Source organism: Lonchura striata, chromosome 10 (genome assembly GCF_050655825.1).
Source record: "Lonchura striata isolate lonStrDom1 chromosome 10, ASM5065582v1, whole genome shotgun sequence".
NCBI classification, from domain to species: Eukaryota; Metazoa; Chordata; class Aves; order Passeriformes; family Estrildidae; genus Lonchura; species Lonchura striata.
Window position 1 is genome coordinate 4,323,040 of NC_140712.1, and position 20,409 is coordinate 4,343,448.

Below are 20,409 nucleotides of genomic sequence, written 5' to 3' on the forward strand. Positions count from 1 at the left end.
CTGCAGATTTATGCAACAAAGAGTGTTGTGAATTCCAGTTGTGTGTGAAATCAGTAGCTTCATTATATTAGGAAGCAAATGTGGATCTGCTCCAGCAGAGGAACAGCCTGAGGTGGTGATGATGATGTATTTTGCATTTGAGTCACTCTTGTGCCAAAGGGAAAGGAGAGACATAGCTGCAGTTCTGATATTAAACATACCCAAAGTTAATGTTCCTCATTTACTCACTTGCCTGCCAAAATTTGAAGCTGTAATTTGACACATCACAGTATGTAGAGAAACTGATGAGTGATTGAATGATATTTGTGGTTAAGCATGAGGTGCAAGTTGCCACAGACTTCTGGCCTGACTTTGGAAAACTCAAGTGATCTCTCTGTCTTCCCTTGTATTTTTTCAGTAGCACAGACTTTTGTGTTTTGTATATATCTGTTCAGCACTTCAGGTTTCAGTGATAACTTTACAATGTTAAAATAGTTTAAAAATTAATAAAAGCTTTGTATTCTGTTTACCAGGGGGTCCGTTGGTCTTTTCTGATAAATCTGTGGATAGACTACTGAGTCTGCTTTTCATTACACTGTTTCAGTTTTTGTTGAACTGGAATTCTGCCTTGGGCCAGGCAGTACATCATACTTTTGATTTCTAATAAAGAACAAAACTAGCAGAAAACCCATGTAATAAGATGGTTCCTGTACCCTCTTCTGCTGGAGGGTGTTTCTTGGAGGGAACCAAGTTCAGTGTGAGTTGTGCTCCCCAGTTCTCACAATCTTCCACTGGATCCCTTTGGTGCTTTCCACACATAGGCTTGTGTGGTTTGATCTGCTTTTCTGAGGTACCTTGCATATTTTGAAAAATGTTTTTCTTGCAGTTATCGCTGTGATGATTTTGTAGTCAATGATACCAAGCTTGGCCTGGTACAGAAGGTCAGAGAGCACCTACAGAACTTGGAAAAGTAAGTAGTTTGTTTGCACCCAGACTGCCTTGGGCAGACTTGTAATAGTGCATCATTGAAGTGGTATTTATTTCATATGTGTATATATATCTAATTACATGTGTCTTAATCCTTCTGTGTGTCTGACAATGTTTAAAAACCTTTTCATCACTGAGAAGCAGAGGTGCAGAACAAATGGATTTGATTGATCATGATCATATGTCTTGTTCTGTTGTCAGAGCTATGTCAAAAAACCAGAATAAGCTTTTTGTATCAGAGAAATTCAAGAAGTGCAGGTGGAAGTAGTCTTCATATTAATTGTACAGTTTGATTTGCTAGCAAAAAGATTAAGAAGACTTATGAACTTGGAACTGCACAGAAGAGACATTTTTTTTCCTTTGCTTCTGTCTGGTGCTGTTCCACTGGAAAGCAAGTAGTCTAGTCCTGGGTGATGTATGTGCTGTGGCCAGTCCTAGAGAGCAAAGAGTGCTTGCACAATTGGCCTGAAAATCTTGCCTAATGCCAAGCAGAAAAATGGGTGCATTCAGTGCTTCCGTATACATCGGAATGCCCCTGAATTCACACAGGACTCCTGCTATGAAATTCCTGTGATCTGGGAAATCTCTGGATCCTCCCTGAGCTAAGTGTATTGATTAATTGATAGGTTATATTAATATTTTCATTATATTCCATCCTCTTTTAACGGCCTTATCAGGTGCATTATGAGATGTAAAGATATTTAAGTATATCAAGAAGTGAATTGGAAACATCCAAGCCATCTTACTTCTTGGGAGGTAAAAGATACAGTGCAGGCTTCCTTTTCGTGTAATGGTGGTTTTTGAATGCTTGGAGGGTGTTTTAATTTAAAAATAAAAGAAAAAGGAAAAAACCTACCAACCAAACCCTGAAATAAGCTATGATTTCAGGATCAAACGAGAGAGAAATCATCAACTGGTTTGATTGAGGGGCCATTAATTCCCATTGATGTGCAAAAGACTAAGCGATTATTTTTGTAACTTAGTATTACACAATTGTTAGAACTTCATATATTTTTAATTAAGTAAGAGAAGTCAGCTATAATATGCAAGTACTAACATTCCACATATTCTTGAGTTTTGGTAACTTAATTTTGTCCTGATTTTTTGAAGTTGTATTTTTAAAGGCTTAAATTATTTTCCTGACAGAAGAACTTAATTTCTTTGACGTAGGAGGATTAATATTTTAGATGACAAGTAGCTGCTTCTAAGGCCATTCTTGAGGGCAGACATCCCTGAGCAGAACATCCTGCATTAACTTACTGGTGGGCCATGGGGCTGTGCCTTGAGGGAGGTGCAGCCAATTTCAGACTACAGCAATGGGGAGCCTTTTTGCTGTCAGTGACAACTGGTGACAGATGGAATCACTTTGTTAAACATGGGTCGATTTTCTCTGGTCCATTCCACACAATACACTGTTTTTTCTGTTAAATAACTGCTTTTAATTGCTTTCCAACAGTTCAGCCTTTACATCAGACCGACACAGGAAACGAAAACTATTGGAAAACTCATCTCTGAACAGCAAGTTATTGAAAGTAAATGTAAGTACAACAGATCTGGTACAGTGAGTTTAAAGGGTTTTTGTAAACCTGCTGAGGTTTATAGTTGGCCTAGACTGAAATTATGCTTGGTGCACTTTAGCATCTTCTAGCCACACACCTGAAAAAGCCCCTTCACACACAAACATGGCTGATACTCTGCTGCATTTGGTGTAGACTGAGCTTTCCTGGGCATCAGAAGGGTTTCATGTCCAGATGGAGATTTGCCTTTCTCAGCAGTCAAGGAGCTTTTGTCATGTTTTGGTTTTTTTGGTTTTTACTTCCCCAGGTGCAGAAGGCAAAGGAGGAGGTACACTCTTGAGGGAGGCTAAGAGTAATTATTAGGAAAAAGTAAAAAAATGTTACCAGTTTTTTTAAAGAGCTCAGTAAAACTTGCTTTCAAGAGGAAGCTATGGACTATTTTTAAGCTTTTCTTCTCATTTCATCTTCCTGCTATTTTAACTTCAGATCTTCAGGGTAGCACCCATGAGAGGAGGATCCAGCCCTGGCTAGATGGCTGAAGGGCTGCATCATTTCTTCCAAAGAAAGAATTGCAAGTCAGATGTCTCTCCTGCACAGATTGGATTAAGGGATTTTCTTATTTTCATAATTTCTCCCAGAATTTGAGAATGGAGATGGGAAATACTGAGCCAGCTATATTCAACTGGTTCATTTTCACCCTTGGGAAAATAGGGGAGAGATGAAGCAGAGCTTTTAGGCTGTGGGACAGCAATGTCACCAAAGGGAGCTGGAGCAGCAGCTCCTTTAGCCATAGGAACAACTGCCTGAGAGACTGTGTATGGGGAATAAGAGCCTGGGGTGGAGCTAAACAGTTGACTGCTGTTTGGCAAAGTCTGGAGGAGTTTAGTTACTTAAAAAATGCACTATTACAGTCAGTTTGGGGTTGTCTGAATGTGCTGTCTACGCTTCCTGTACTGTCCCAATCTTGTAGAGATTGAGGAAGCCTGGGAGAAATAGTAGGGCTTTCTTGCTATGGCAGTACACAGCATCTGGAAAATTGAAAGCCAGTAAAAAACAAAAGAAAAATTCCAGACAACATTTAGATAGGGACAAGACAGAATTAGAAAGCTTGAACTAAATGCTTATTTTATTCTTCCTACTCTGTGCTGTTTTGTCAGTTTTATGAATACTTCTCTACTGCCTCTAACAACAGATTCTTTTTTATTATTGGCATATTGAATCTTATCTTGAACTGCAGGGGTGATGCTGTGTACATTAGTGCTGTGCTGTGGTGCTTGGGACAAGAGTGAGAAAAGAATGTGCTCAGGACACTGTGGTGTTTGCACTTTGAGATAGCCCAGCTTTTAAATTCTGTTAGAACAATGAAGAATGTCCAGAAATTTGATGAACTTCCCAGTGTGGTATTTTGTGGATACTGGAATGTGTCCAAATGTTGCAGATTCTAGAATCATAAATGCAGTGTTGTCCACATTTTTCTTCCCTTTACTTCCCACACAGCCTGGAGATAATTTGACAAAAAGCAAGTTCATCTGTGAGTTCATTGTTCTAGGCTGTAAATGGTGTGTATTTTGCTTCTCTTTTTTCAACTCTTTGCCTCTTCTTTGCACAGTCTAACTTGACTGTTTATTTCCCAAATAAATGCTGTTGTCTTACAAAAACCCTTCTGGCCACCACAGAATCCCACTGAGACTCAGACTACTGCTGGTGACTTAAAAACAACCTGGAAGTGGCCACATTGTGCATATTAGACATGGGAAAAGATGGATGAGGATTGATACTTTCATTTTTCAAAGGCACTGTAGGGAAATTGCTGTCCAGTTGTCACTGAACACTATTGGAGTGTGAATATTTAACATACACACTCAAAAATCCTTGGCAATAACAGCCTGTGATTAACTGTGTTGTCCTATTCTAGATCTATTTGCACAGGAAAAGATGTAGTATTGTTTTCTCTTGACAGGAGTGAGTAAGAAAGAGTTTTCACGTCAAGATGAAGCTTCAGGGCGGTTTGAGCTGCTGAGGTGGTTACTTTGGCTTTGCAGCTGCACTCAGTGTAGTTGGTTATTGTTCAGATCTGTGCTTGATCCAACAGTGATGGCTCCTGGAGAGAGGGAAGGTGGTGGAGGCAGTGATAAATCTTTCTGTAACCTAATTGTTCTCATTCTAGGGAAGCACCGCTGCCCTTTGTGCCACAGGCCTTCGGAACCTGGGGAACACTTGTTTCATGAACGCAATCCTTCAGTCACTCAGGTACCCACCACAGCTCTCCCACCAGTCTCAGAGGGCTGTAGCATTAGGCAGGTGAATTTGGCATGTTCCCACTGGACAGAAGTGTACCTGAATTTGCAGGAATGGGTGTGTGGGGGTTGATAAAATGGTGTTTCATGGTATGAGGCACATCCTGTGGTACAACATTCCAGAGGAAACGTGCCATGTCCTTGGCAGAACAGGAAAGTTCCCCTTCACTGCCGAGGCCAGTAAAATCTGTTAACTTCATCAGCAAATGCAAGTCTGGGTTGTTAGGAAATGATAGTTCAGTCTGGCAGGGTATCTCTTAGTCAAAGCAGAGCCAAAATGTTATTATTTTAGGAAGCTGAAATGACAGTGGTATTTTCAGATCTGCATAGTTACTGACAGAAGGTATTTGCTACAGTGTTTCTTGTCTCTTGAACGGTTTGTGATTGCCAGCCTTTGTCACTGCATGAAGTGGTGTTTATGCATTTCAAAGAACAAGCTCCAGAATACATAATATTATCCTTTTTCTCTGCCCTTTAAGGTTTTCATTCTTATTTCATTTTTCCTAGTAACATTCAGCAGTTTTGCTGTTACTTCAAAGAGTTGCCTGCAGTGGAGCTGAGGAATGGGAAGACGGCAGGGCGACGAACTTACCACACCAGGAGCCAGGGGGATAATAATGTGTAAGCTGTGTATGCCTTGTGAGCTCTTTGCTGTGCCACTAGACACTTTGGGTATTGCACAATTCACAGGGGACAGAGACACAGAAGAATAGTTGTCTACAAAGAAAGAAACTTGTATCACTTGCAGCTTGCTGTTGCAGGTCTGATGCTGCAGTCAGATACATCAGGTAGCGTTGGAGTGTGACATGTTAAATCATGTTAAGAAGTCCTTTTGATAAGAGGGCTGCAAGATATTATCCTACTGACTTCCAGCTAAAATAGAGCCATGAGGATGTGACTGCAAGTCAACCTACTGTGACCACTACTACAAAAAGTCCAGGAGTTGGTGATTGATGATCTGTAGGTTGTTTGAGCAAGTGTTACACAGATGATGTTAGCAGAGTCACCACTAAAATGACAAACAGTGCATAGGTGTTCACATGAGTCAGTCCTGAACATCCGAAATGTAATTTTCCGAATCTGTGTGTCTTCAACAATTATGGGTAGGATTTTGGATGTAAAATCTTTGAAGCTACTGGAAAGGATATTTACCCAGTCATTACAGTCTTAACCCAGCTAATGTCTCATATGTGTACCAGTGAACAAGTAAACCCCTAAGGGTTGTAAACAAACCCACATTAAACACCAGCTCTTACTTTCTTTACAGTTCACTTGTGGAAGAATTCAGAAAGACACTCTGTGCTTTATGGCAAGGAAGCCAAACTGCATTTAGTCCAGAGTCTTTATTTTACGTTGTTTGGAAAATAATGCCAAATTTTAGGTAAGTTTTTTTAAAAAATAACAGTATTCTTGACTGCAACCGCATATTGCTGGTGTCATACTCTAAAATAGGCTGCATCCACAGGATGCCGTCTGTGCAGCTTTCCATATGCCTATAGATGTGCTTTGCAAAGGATCTTTGCTTTGATCAACAGTTTTCTGTTCATAAGTAGTGCTTGCTTTTGCCTTCTGCCCTTCTCTACCACATGTAGCAGTTTCAGAGAGAATAGAGCTCTCACATGAGAAACAGTGGTAATTGTACCTTTGAGCTAGTGCTTTGAAATAATCAAGCTGTTGACTGGTTGGTAAGTGCCAAGTGCAGAGTGTTGACAGAACCCAGGCTTGGCTGCAATAAGAAAATTATGTAGGCAGATTAAAAAAGATACAGCACCTATAGGTCTAAATGCAAACATACTGGCTTAAACTGCCTTGATTCTCTCAAAGTACAGTATTCACCGGCTGGACATGATATAAGGGCTATAAGAGAAAAATCCTGTGCATAATAAGCATTCTGGGCCCATACTTACAAAACAGACGAGAAAGTGGAAAAGGTTATCCAAGTAAACTCAAGTATCATTCCTCTCCAAGGTCTCCCTGGCTTGACCCCCAAACCTCTTTCAAAGGAACACTGAAACCTGTTAGGATATATTGTGATGAAGGCAAGTTGCTGGTGTAGTTTAACATAGTTTGGTTTTTAGTTAAGGAAAAAAATCCACCAACTACGGAAGTAATTCCCTATAAAAACCTTAACAGCTTCCTTTGGACCTGACAAAACCAATCAGATAGCTAATTTTATATACTGACACCCTGTTAAACCACTTTAAAAAGTGAAATACATCTCTGTGAAATCACCACTAACAATAAAATCCCATTCAGAAGAGCAGAAACAGTAGAAATCAATGCTGTGAACCTCCACAGCTAGTGCCTGGCAGAAATCATGTAACCAACAAGAAAAAGCCATTTCCTAGTGCAAAGCCCAAATAAAATTAAGTCTTTCAGTTTTACAAAATTCCATTTAAAAACAAAAAACCTGCCAGCACCACTTCTCCCAAATCAAATAAAGAAAATTAAAAGCACATTAAAAGGACAACATAAAGACACTAACATCAACAAGTAAAAAGAGCCAAAGCTCAAGTGAGGTAAAAAAAAAAAAAAATAAAGACCTAGTCTTAAGCTAAAATTCTCTTATAAAGCTATGGTGAATATATAATAAATACATCAGACTTTTTTCCCTATAACTCATAAAACGCCTTGGAGAGATGTAGTGTTGCCATGAGCAAAAGCACCAATACTAAAGCAAGCCGATATCGAAGTAGCTGTAATTTGATGAAAAGCTTAGAGAAAGAGAAATGAAAGAGATAAAAAACCTTGCCCCAGGGATAAAAGAAGAGACCTCTGTTTCCCAAAAATAGATGAAGAAAACTTTTGCCTCTATACTAGAACAGCTCATCTGTAAAACTGCACCCCAATAAACTGAAATGACTCATGGTAGTAGTTGTGAAAAAACTACCAAATGTAGGAGAGACTTCACAATTGTAAATTTCCAGGTGGCTGCTATTAGTGAAAATTCAAACCATGAAAAAACTCTTTCTTGTGAAAAAATCTCCATGACATGGCAAGAAAGACTTCTCTCCCTAAGTAAACTGAAAAAAAGGTTATTTTAAAAGTAATAAACTGACTGAAAATACCAAATTTTGTCTCTTTACGTTGTCAGCGGGAAAAGAAAGAAGAGTTGGAAGGAGAAGTGTTCGGAAGGTTTATTCTGATTGCTTATTATTTTTCTTTTAGTTTGGTTAATACAGTTTTCTTTATGCCCTTTAAAGTTTTAAGCCTGCTTTGCTCTCCTCCTAATCCTTATCTTGCAGCAAAAAATGAATAAATAATTCTAGTGAGTACACTGGTGTTTGGCCAGCAGTAAACCCACTACATTAATTGGTGTGTTAACCAAAAAACTCAGATTGGCAAACCAAAAACACTACAGTCGCTCCATGTTCTCACATAATAAAGATGTTCTCTTACCTGTTATATCTCTAGCAGTGCTGAAAAGATGCTGAGAACACACCTACTTAATGAATAACCCAAAATACACAAATCTGTTTATTCTGTTCTTCACACTGCTAGTTATGTTTCATTTGGTTCTGAGAATCAAGGAAGTTTAATACCAGTAGTTGCCAGCAGTGACCAAAACATTATAGGCAAAAAAATAATCATCCCTTATATCTGTGGCCAGTTTCCCTATTATAGGCTTCTCTATAATTCTTGTTAGACCAAGTGAGGAACCTGTTCCTTGAAGTTCCCCAAGCAAATTTTCAGCACTGTGGATTTTATCCCAGGTTTTAAAATAAAAAGTGCTCCTTTTTGGGGTTGTCCCTCTTCCCTTTTTATTCCCAGATTTCTGGGAGCATGTCCACGATTAATTGATAAGGGAACTCATAAAATCAAATGAGGGAATAGAGGCAGCCACTTTCAGCAGGTCCCTGCTCCCACATGATGCAGGGAGAAAATTTGAATTTGTTCAGTGCTTAGTTGAACCTTTTAAAAGCTAAGGATGTTGAAATTACAGTTGTGTGGTCCCTGGGAGATGGGGACGAGAAGGCAGATGGACAGATGTGTGGAAGAAAGATGGAGCCAGCAGTCTGCTAGCAGCACACCAGCCATTTTGGGGTGTGCTTATGGAGCCCTGAAGTGGTGGGGCAAAGGGAGGAGCAGCTGGAAATAGGTTCAGTTGTTTTAGTCCAATGAGATTTTGGATGTTAAAGTGAAGGACTGTGAGTGCTGCTCTCCCTGAGGAGGGTTATAGAAGAAGCTGCTGCCTCTGCTGCCCTCTGTGCCCCTTTCCACTGCAGCAGGGAGTAGAAAATGCCATTTGTAATTACTACAGGCACAACTGCAGGGCCTCTGTGCTCTCTTGCTCCTAGTCCATGGCTGCAGTTGTGCTGCAGCTCTGCAGCCTCATGCCAGTTGCAAGATGTGTGTTTTGCTGATTTACTGCTGTATAAGTAATGTACTCTATTTTCCTGGTAACTGATCCTCTTTATATCCTATCCTCTTGTCACTGGGAAAAAGTATTGGGAGTGGGCTTGAATTGAATTGCTTCAGATGGATAGACATCAGTTTTGTTACACAAGCAGACTATCAGAGTAACTCTGTTTTTTGCTGAAGGGCTTTAACATAATTTATTTTAAACAGTGCATTGTCCATATCATCGTGTCCTTTTAAAGATCTGTATCTATAATTATGCATCTTAACAAATTCAAAGAATTTTCCATCTATAATTAGCATACTTCTATGCAAGTATAAATACATGCACCAGGAACACAGTCAACAAAGTGGAACAATTCCTGAGGCTTATTTGTTGCAGACCAAGTGTGCCAAACTCTTTTAGAGGAATTATCATGTCAAAAAGGTATCTGAGGCAAAGACCTTCCCTACATTTAAGCTTCAGCTGTTTAGTGTGGTGTCTTATGTGGTTATTGAAGAAATCTGTATTCAGTAAACTAAGCAAATCCTGTGGTACCATGGCAACTTCAAAGCCCTGCACAATTAGCATGCAGCTTTAAAGTGGAATTTGGTTTTACTACTTTGTTTTACCAAATGTATAATTAATTTGCAACTTTGGGACAGTAAGTCCTATCTTGGCTGTACAGGCCAAGATAGTGGCCTGTTGAAGCACAGTAGTGTTTCTGAGTGCTGAGTTTTCTGTTGTAAAAGGTAGGCAGTGCTGCCCATGTGTCTATATACAGATTCTTTGATTTATTTTAAAGCTGCTGGTTTGGAAGAAAGCATTACTGTAATCCTGCAGGGTGAGATTTTTTATTTTTATTCTGTTATCTCTTAGCAATACTCTTATTGGGCGCATCTGTGCTCCTCACTAAGAACATCAGCCTCACATTGCATATTTCTGTTGCTGTCAGTCTGTTAGCATTTCTCTCCACCTCTGGGTACTCTGCCATGAATCTTACAGGATTTTCCCTCCCCTGAGTACTCACATTTATATACCCATTTATATTTCTCTCCCAGACATTCCTACCTGTCAGTTGTTGCCAGCACTTAGGCAGGGCTTTTGAGGTGGAAAAGGGGAAGCCTGATAAAACAGTTTATGAGGACAGGAGGTGGAGGGGAAGCCAGCTCTTGCTGTGTAGGGATTTCTGTAGTTTAGGCCTACAATGACCTGCACACACTTAACATCAGTGTTGCACAAGCTTTCAGGGTTTCACTATGTAGCCTATCATTCTTTGTCTTAGTGTGCAGCTTAATGGCAAGTGAACAGCAATTGTTTGTTGAATTTGATGCATGATTTAGCTTAAATAACTTAAAAGGCATGTTTTACCCTTCTCTGTTCTTTTTGGTAAGGTTTCTTAAGTGTTGAAATAATAACAGTGGTTGAGCATTGCTGCTGATGGAATAGCACATATAAGACTGGAGCCCCGTCCTACCAAATGTAAATGCACAAGAGATGCTCTAAATACCCCCCACCATTTCCTCCCTCTCCCAGAGAATGAATTATGCAGGGGAAGTGTGCAACTCTGAGCATGGCTGTGGATCTCATCCTAGAAGAAATGGTGCTCTCATCTTAAATTATTTCAGACTTCATATTGATGCTGAAAGATGCATGTGGAAAACAAACCTAGAGACTAAATTCCTGCCTTTGCTGAGGAGGGCACTAAACAGACAAACACCTGTACTTGCCAAAGTGAGTGGGATCAGTGACTGAATGAGAACCACTCAGAAATACTGATTCTGCATCCCACATGAACAATGCATTTTGTGGTGTCTTTCTTTAGAATCTTACCAGGTTGGAGATTACAATATATTGACCTTAATTTCTGTCTGATTCAAAGCAGGGACAAATAGTGCCCTGTCTGAATGAGATTCAAAGCAGTTCTGCTGAGGCACAAATCAAACATAGTACCAAAGGAGACAGAGGAGAAACCACTGCTGCCATCCATTGTGTATTTCATTTAACAGGGACACAGTCCTGGGATGGCCCTGGCACCGGCAGGGCTGGTGAGGCCAGGAACAATGTGGCAGCTTCATTAGGTGCAGTGTGTTCTGTGAGCACATGGCAGGATTCTGCTGCTCCCTGCTTTCTCTTCCTATCATTTGAATTGTATATTCTTAAAGTTTTCTCCATTCTCACAAGAGGCATGCAGAGAGTGTGAGCCACAAAGGACTAAAATGACTTAATTTGTCAGGGCATTGCTGCGTCTTTCCCGAGGCTACTTGGAAAACTTTCTTGGTACCAAGCACATATGGAAAGTCTGCTCAGTAGGATTAAACAAGCAAAGGGTATTTTTCCTGTGACCCTAGTGCTTGCTGTGTATTGCCTTAAAGCAATTTTTGCTGTTGTTTCTTTTTCTCTTAAGGGGATACCAGCAACAGGATGCTCACGAGTTCATGCGTTACCTTTTGGACCATCTACACCTGGAACTCCAGGGTGGCTTCAACGGTGTTTCACGTTCAGTAATCTTGCAAGAAAATTCTAGCCTGTCTGCAAGCAACAAATGTTGCATGTAAGAAATGATTTTTAATTTTTTCAAAGCCTTCATGCCTTTGCATGTTTCTGCATATGGTGGCTCTGGAATTCCAGATTCAGGGTTCGTTGTTCTAAGTTTTCTTCAGTGCTTCTAACTTCAGGCAGTGCAAAACTGTAGGTTATGAAGATGAGCATTCTGTACGATCTGTGTCCCTTCAAAAGGAAATGTCTTAGATCAGCAGTTTTCATAGGTGTGAGTGTGCATACAGGCTAAGTTGTGAAGACATCTTAATTCACTAGTCTGTATTTTCTATACCCTATAGAATTCTTTCTTCTCCCCAGACAGTATAATTGTCTTAGAGTGATAGCCTGAATGCCGCAGGAGTGAAAACGATGGCCAGCAATTTTGATGTTTAAATTGTGAGCAGACCTCCTGGATAAATGAGTAGTGCAGTTAGCACTTGAAGTCAGTTTTCCTGCAGGTGATGTCATGTATCACTTGACAGTTACAGTTGGTGCTTTTTTTTGTGCATAATTTTGATTTTCATGCTACTGTGTACCTTGAAACAGGTGTAATTTGGGTGTTTCGCTCTTCTTTCTGTACTTCTCAAAATACTATTTTTTTTTCTGAGCTCTGTCCTAGCTGTGTTTTCTCTTAGATTGAAAGTCTCACAAGAGAGAAAACCTTTTATTTGCTTCAGGAAGGAAAGTTGTCAGATCAGCCTGCACATTTGGTCCCTAAGTCCTTCCTTCCCTACAGAAAACTAGAATTTGAGTTTTTCCTTCTATGCTGATTAGGACAGAGCAAGCTGGCCTGAGATGCAGGATTTTATAGATGCTTTATTAGAGAAAGCCTAACTAAGTTCAGACTGTGCTCTTTACTGCATTTATGTTATGTTGCTGATGCTTCAAAATCCCCCAGAAGAATCTTAAAATGTTTGTAGAATTGACATATATTTGAAATCTAAACTGATTTTGTTTTGTCAGTATTTTGGATATCAAAATCCAGGGGAATTTAACATTTGTTCACCTATCTACTGTAGATTTGTCTTTAGAAGGGCTGTTCAATTGCTCAGTGACATGGGGTAAGCTGCCCTTCTTGTGAGGGCACTTTTAATGCTTCCAGTAAAGTAATAAATAGGCTGTGAAAGCTCTCTTGTTGTGCACCAGTCCATTTGAGCATCTGTTTCATTGCTCAGGAAGTGTTGAGATGAGCTGTAAAGATATAGTTGGAGTGCAGGCAAGGAACACAGGTTTCTGCAAGACTTAGTACTGCATAATAACATAACTTAAAATTTGTGTGTTTTTTAAATTGGACTGTGAGAAGCAGGCCTATTACATAATCTGCTAAAAAAAATCAGTAGGAGAGTACTGAAAGCTTAGAGAACAATGCTGATCTTGCACATTGTTTATCATGTCTTAATGCAACTTAAGCTGCCATTGGCAGTGAAGTGTAGAAATATGCTCAGAAAAGTCAAAGCACACGTAAGAAAGTAGAGTTAAAACAAAAATATGCTTGACCTACTGAAGAAATAATTTTTGTTTCAGATGAAGTCTTAATTACAGTGTTAAAATCCTGGAACTGTGTGAGCATCCAGTACAGCTCTACTATAGAAATGCACCCAGCTGCAGCACAACACTTTCAGTTTGAGCATCTGCCTAGAGCCCCCTAGTTCACCCTTTCTTTAGGTCCAAGATAAAGCGGTGTAGATGTGTGTCCCTGGGCAGCTGCAGTGCCTGTTCTGCCTGGAGCATTCATTCCCTGTTTAATTGCTTGGCCTGACAGCAGGAGGTGTGAGCACCAAACATTGGACAGGTGTTGGGAATTCAGCTCAGGTTTCCTGGCTGACTGTACTTCTCTGATGTGATTTGTCTAGAAATGGAGCGTCTACTGTTGTCACTGCCATTTTCGGAGGCATTCTTCAAAATGAAGTCAATTGCCTAATATGTGGGACTGAATCTAGAAAGTTTGACCCATTCCTAGGTAAGATGCTGCCTCTTGTGTTCCAAATACTGTGTGACTTAGAGCAGAAGATTAAATCTGAATCTTTATATATTTAGATGTCACGTGACAGACCCAGAGTGTCAGCCTGAAAAGACTAGGCATTGTTCTATTGAGCCCTAATTTTGTTTTTTAAATCACTGCTTTTCTAGACCTTTCGCTAGATATTCCAAGTCAGTTCAGAAATAAACGTACTAAAAACCAAGAGAGTGGACCAATGTGCACGCTACGAGGTAAGAGTGCCTGGCCAGTGAAATCATACCAGGCCTAAGAGGATTTTCTTTCTAATCGGAGCATTTCTAATGTAGTTCACTCTTCCAGACACTGATCTGAGCATGGAAACACACAGTGTTTCCTATGGGTGTTCACTTGGGCTCTGTCCTCGGATGCATGTGCCCGTGCCCACAGTGAGGGTGGCTCTTGGGGGTTCTGCATTTGAACCACATCAATGCAGTCCAGCAGGTTGGGCAGCAGTAGTGTTACTGACTTAGTTTTTACAGGATGTTATTTTTTACAGATTTGCGAACAGACTTGCTGACAATCATGAAAATATTCAACAAAACCCTGCTGTCATGTCTATTCACTTTGTATCTAAAGCCAAACAGGCTTTGAAAGTTGAATATTCAACATAAAATAATTTATCTTTGTTTGAAAGCAGTTTTGCTCTATGTTGGATGGAATCTGGTTTGGAAGATGGAGATTTTTTGAATGCCTGTTTGTTTCTTTCAAACTACTTCTAGCTGCTTTCAGGAACAGGCAAGGTTGCATGTTACAATACATTATTGTATTAAAATATTACACAGCTTTTTTGCTGCTCAGATGGATATAACTAGAATGGTTGCAGCAGATGAGCACACCTATATTGCTGTATTTGTTGTATTTCTTGTTACAAAAACCACTTGATGTATCTGCTTTTTCTAGATTGTCTTCGCAGTTTTACAGACCTGGAAGAACTTGATGAGACAGAGCTTTACATGTGTCACAAATGCAAAAAAAAACAGAAGTCCACCAAAAAATTCTGGATTCAGAAACTACCAAAGGTTTGTATAAGCATAAGAAATAACGGTGACAAAATGTCAAAGGAAATAATGGTTCAAGCAAGACTTCTTCCTCCCCATGGCTATTGCAGTGTTCAGCATTGAGTTCAGCTTCCTCCTCTAATACACCTTTTATACCTGTCCCCTTGCAGGTGCTATGCTTACACTTGAAACGCTTTCACTGGACAGCATATCTGAGAAACAAGGTTGATACGTATGTTGAGTTTCCCTTGCGAGGCCTAGACATGAAATGCTACTTGTTAGAGGTAAGAAGACCTACTGATGCCTCCTGCAGGAATTTGTTCCATGGCATATGTCTCTATTACAAATTACAGGATGTACTGAGATTTGAACAGTTTTCTGTTTTGTTTTTTTTTTCCCTACTACAGCCTGAAAATAGTGGCCCAGAGAGCTGCCTGTATGACCTCGTGGCTGTGGTTGTGCATCACGGCTCAGGGTGAGTACATGGAGCCAGCCTGTCCTCCTGGCACAGACCTTCTCCCACTCAGGTGCATGCAGAGATAATGAAGGGGTTTCTGTCCCCGGGACATGTATTTTAACTGGGGGAAATAAGCCATAGTTTATAAGCTGGCAGGGAGCTAAGCTGAGTTAATTTTGATAGGTCCAATAGAGTCAGGCCTGTAAATGTCCCCTGGCAGCCTTTGGGGTTAATGACTACATGTGTGAGATGAAATGAAAATAGTCTAGTGCCTCTACAAATAAAAAAGCCCTAAACCAAGAGAAGGAGTCAGGGGGCCTTCCAGGAAATAATGTCTCATTTAGAAATTCTTACTATAAAACAGGATTATTTTTTCCTCTTTTTATTCATATTGAAAGGTACATTTGCATTTATGCTAAGGAAGTGTATGAACATGCTTGGAACAACTGCCGCCCAAAGATGTGTATGGTGAAAAAGATCATCACCATTACCTTTCCTGTCACAGCAGTGAAGGCTCACAGGCATGCCCAGGGATGGAGCTGGGCATATTTTGAAGTAAAGTTACTGGGAGTCTTTTAACTTTTCCCAGCCCTGGACAGATCTGTTGAGAGTAACAGTAGAAGGGACAAGACAGTGTGTTCTTGTAGAACTTTAATTTGAAGAACTGTAAGCCCCACAGCTCCAAAAGAGAAGCATTGGCTGTGCAGGGCTGTGGGTACCTTCCTTCCTCAGGCTGCTGGCAGTCCCTTAACCTGAGGAGACGGTGCCTCAGTGAGGAGTGTCCCTGACTGTTGTCCCTCTGCCTGCTCCACAGTGTTGGTTCTGGCCACTACACAGCGTATGCAGCGCACGAGGGCCGCTGGTTCCACTTCAATGACAGTACTGTAACGCTGACCGACGAGGAGACTGTGGGTAAGGCCAAGGCCTACATCCTCTTCTATGTGGAGCGCCAAGCCAAGCCTGGAGCAGAGAAACTATAATACCTCCTTTGCATTCTTACTTATCAAGTCCACCGGAGAAACGTTTCCATTTTTCCATAAATACTTGATCCAAGACTTACTAATTTCATTGTGCACTTTGCAATTTCCTCTTGTGAGTTTTTATTCTGTTGTGTCAAAGGTAGCATTTGATTTACGGAACTTGGACACAAACTAACTTTTTTTTAGTTATACCAGAAAACCTCAGCAGATTTTGATTTGCTGCTTTAGTTGTGATAACTCACTTTTTATATATATAGTTTCATGAAATAGTTATTTGACTTTTTTGTAGTAATATTTTCAGTTCTCACTTTCTAAAGGCACATTTACATCAAAAAAACTCTGTCCTCCTTACAAGCAAGATAAATAGCTTTTGATCATGAAAAGCAATACAACTTTATACTGTTCTCAGTTCTATTATGTAGATAGGATTTAATCTCTTTAAATCAATAAATTGTTTGCACGTATTATTTTTTCCCTTGTGCAAGAAACTTAAACAGTGACCAATCATCCTTTGTCTGCAGAAGAGAGGCAATATAACATCATTAAATAGACCAGGTAATTGCTGCTATATTGGTGTGTATTCAGGTTGGTGACTTTCAGGAATCATTGTAAATAAACAGTTGATTTAATTATATCAATACTGCAATTTAATTACTGTGCTCCTCAGATATACTGCCCCCTACCGCCTGCATATTTAAAACAATTATCTTTACCTGTCTAAATTATGTTGCCTTTTATGGTTTGATAACTGAACCTGAATTGCATTAGACATCTCTTGGTTTAGATTGTCATCCTGAAATTGGATCATGAACACTTATGTGCTTGAAAATGGGGAGACTTCCTGGCAGTAGAATCCCAATAGAACCCCTTAGTTCCTAGTGGGAATTGGAAGTACCCCAAGGGCTGGGGTTTGTGAGAACAGGCATAGGTCTAAATGCAGCTCTGCTCCATGGCTACAGTTCACTTGGAAGCGGGAGGAAACAGATTGTGTTGCAGGTGCTTTGCATGAAATTGTTCTGTCAGTTCAAATGTAAACTCAAGGGAGTATGCTCAGTCTCTCACAGCAGAGCCTTCAGAAGGAAAGTGCTAAGCCAAGCATGCTTGTGACTGTAGCAGGCTCAGAGAGCTCCTGTGGCATTTACACACTGGCCCAGGGTGGCATTTTTGTTCAGTCTCTAAGTGAACACTGGAGTCACAGTGCAGTTTCTAAAACCTGGCTATGTAAAAGAGAAAAACTATGCTTAAAAAACCCAGACCAGTTTTAGCTCTACTGCTGATGAGTGGAAGTCAGCTATTATGATGGGAAAGGCAGACAGGAAAACCACTACTGCCAAAGCTATAGTGGAATCTGACAGAAAACATGAAATTCATTCATATCTGTTCCCCCAGTCTCTCCTTTCTAGCTGGCTCTCTTGTACCAAGCAAGGAGCTGGACCTCCTGAAAGATCTGTTAAGAGGAGAATACAGTTCGTGGAGAGTTCCACCACCAAACACCAGCTCTTACTTGTGTTAACTAGAAAATGCAGTTGCCTGAAAACTCCAGCTGGGAGTACTATTTTAGTTAATGCCCCTGAAGGACAGGGAGTGGGGGCTAGAGTGGACCAGAGCAACCTGGGGCACAGGGAGTGCACAGCAGTGCCTTGCCCTGGGGTCCTGCTGGCTGTTCACAGGCCAGGGTAAAGGACAAATCACAATCAAGCATTTGGTACAGAGGCATTCTTGGGAGCTTTGTCAGAGCATCTTAAACCAGGAAAGGGAGAAATTGGCTTAATCTAAAACTGCAGAAATTGTTCAGCATAGCTAATGGGTTTTGAGTATGTACACAGGTTAAGACTATAGTTATTTGATATAGTGACATATTTATAAGGATGTTGTCTTTTACTTGAACATTAAACAAGTTGAACAGTAACTAGAACTTGTCATTGCTTTAAGCTGTAGATAGTTTGTCACCTTCCCTTCCTTACAGGCAGTCTTTCTTCTAATCAATGAGAATAGGTTACTGATACTTAACACAAGCAGAAAACAGAAAGGTAAAGCATTGTATCACTTCCCTGCCCTTCCTGCTGCTCACAGGTAGCTACGCAGATACCACCTTTAGCTGTGTTTTCTCTGCATGCTGCTTAGACCGGATTTCTTTAGAATTTACCTTTGAAAATGCCAAGTTTAAAATACACAACTATCTCAGCACCAGCAGCAGTTTAACTTAAGTAGTCAGGTGTATGCAGTGCTCTTGCAAAACAGTGATGTAAATGTGCCTTTCTGTATTTTTAGAAATTTAAATTTGTAATCTTCAGCAACATTCACTTATTTTAATCGCCTTGTCAGCAATTGTTTGGATCAGAGTTACGTTCTCATTTGAGCATTTTCTTTCAGTCCCATTTACTGTGTCCCACACAGCTCCTGGGCAGTGGTGTCTCCAGCAGGGCCACGTGGGGCTGGTCTGGGAACACGATGCAATCACAGGAGGCTGTCCTTGCAGCATGTGCTGCTCAGGACTCAGCCATATGCTTTGCTGGAACAAGTACATTGTAAATCCTTTCCTAATTTAACTTTCTCCCACTGCAAACTCAGATGGACAGTATGAACAGTTTGTTGTGGCAACACAAGTATTTCTCTTCCTGGTGGAGAACTTTGCTTATCCACTGTATTCTATTCAGTGTGGTGTCAAAAGAAAAAAAGTAACTGAGCACTGAAACCAGTAACATAAACTGCACCTGGCCTAGTATTACCTTTTTAACCTAGCTTGTATATCCTATGTTTATCTACTCAATTGTGGTGGGGAATATCTCTTTCATTTAAGCCAGAAGGTTTTTTCTACTTACTGCTCATCATAGTACACACTAGCTAGCAAGAATTTTTTTTCTTGCTTGAGACTGCTCTGTAAGCAGCAACTGCTATCTACAGTTCAAAGACTTGCATCTTTTTCACCAAAATGTGTTCAATCAAAGGTCGTCCTTTTGTTACTGATTGTTTAGCCATGTATACAACTGGAGCCATTATTTATGTCAATCAAAACTACAAAATGTCCAGTTCCTAAATGTCAGCAAGAGAGGAGAGTTAAGTTTGAGACAGGAAGGGATAGTGGATTTGTATCAAAAACAGGAGGCCATTTGTGAAGATTTTACTAAATCAGTGGGAAGTGTAACACATTGTGTTAAGAATTCCCCCAGCAATGTTTCATTACTGATGTGTCTGTGTCTTACTGATGAGGTAATGGGCACCTTGACAGCTGATTCCAACATGCTTTAGGATATTCTCAAGTACTGTAGTGCCATAGTTGTAATTGTTTACCATTAAAATCTTGTGTGTAATTTTCAGTGAGGATTACTGACTGTGCTCATTTTGTGTGTTTCTGGAGCATTTCCAGGATGAATGTGAATTATATCTCATCACATAGTGTGTTTATGGAAAACGTGCCATTAAAGTGTCTCCTTTCCTTAGAAAATGAAACTTCTCTTGTCCTTCTACAGGCTTGCAGATCATTGGTGTATATCCTCTGAACACAAATTGCAGAATACTGTATCATGCTCTGGGAAAAACAAAATAAAGCAATTGCAGTGTTCCTAACTCTGTAACACCTCTACCAAACTTAGCACCTAACCCCAGAGTGGACCTGCCATTCCATTTTAAATGCCTTGTCACCCAACTGCTGTTATTTTTATGTCAGATTGTGGTGTGTCCCCTCTGTCTGGCAAGAGTCCATCTTAGGACATCCTTGTCATTCAACTTTGCTAGATTGTTGATTTTTTGTTAAATTGGGGAGGGGGTGTGTGTTAATTAGTATTTTGTTAAATGGCATTCCTGTATGTATAACTCTAAGAAGTCTCAACTGTTTAAACCTTCTCAAAAACAAAGGTAAGTTCTTGAGAGCTGAAAATGCTAATACAAGAATGAAGAACAGTTGCAGGCACATCTTTTAAGCTGCTGTTTTCCAGTAAATTGCATTACCATATATGTGAAATCTTCTTGTCCCTTTTGTGGCATTGACCAGAGCTGTTTCTGACAGGGGGAGGGGGAACAGCAATCTCATTATCATTTCAAAGAAAAGATTAAATAACAAAGGATATAAAACCAAGAAGACCCGAAAGTTACTAACTAAAGAATGAAGCAGAAAGAATTGCCATTTCTTTATGTATGTCAGCTGTGTTGAGACACACAGTCAAGCAATTCCTTAAGCTATGATTGTTGCAGACTCCAAACAAATCTCAGATCTTGTTTTTCAGAGTTGAATTTTAAACTGCATTATTGGGGTAAGAAGGAAGAGGTAAAAATGGGTCACACTCAACCTTGTCCTGTATTAAAACACTCCTAATTA

General features: G+C 40.1%; 1 protein-coding gene across 5 annotated transcripts in view; it reads left to right on the forward strand.

Annotated features, from left to right (window-relative positions):
* The window catches only part of USP3 (ubiquitin specific peptidase 3), a 48,858-nt gene extending 29,447 nt beyond the window's left edge, over window positions 1–19,411 (forward strand). For 3 of the 5 annotated variants that reach the window (XM_021548309.4, XM_021548310.4, XM_085588151.1), the window contains 12 exons: window positions 866–949; window positions 2,423–2,504; window positions 4,651–4,733; window positions 5,288–5,401; window positions 6,048–6,161; window positions 11,527–11,673; window positions 13,514–13,620; window positions 13,791–13,871; window positions 14,560–14,678; window positions 14,828–14,941; window positions 15,065–15,132; window positions 15,929–19,411. In XM_021548309.4, the coding sequence (XP_021403984.1) occupies window positions 866–949; window positions 2,423–2,504; window positions 4,651–4,733; window positions 5,288–5,401; window positions 6,048–6,161; window positions 11,527–11,673; window positions 13,514–13,620; window positions 13,791–13,871; window positions 14,560–14,678; window positions 14,828–14,941; window positions 15,065–15,132; window positions 15,929–16,094 (1,279 nt within the window). In that variant the 3' untranslated portion in view covers window positions 16,095–19,411. The remainder of the gene's footprint in view (window positions 1–865; window positions 950–2,422; window positions 2,505–4,650; window positions 4,734–5,287; window positions 5,402–6,047; window positions 6,162–11,526; window positions 11,674–13,513; window positions 13,621–13,790; window positions 13,872–14,559; window positions 14,679–14,827; window positions 14,942–15,064; window positions 15,133–15,928) is intronic. The other 2 variants (XM_085588148.1, XM_085588150.1) reach the window with 1 other exon arrangement.
* Window positions 19,412–20,409: the final 998 nt, after the last annotated feature.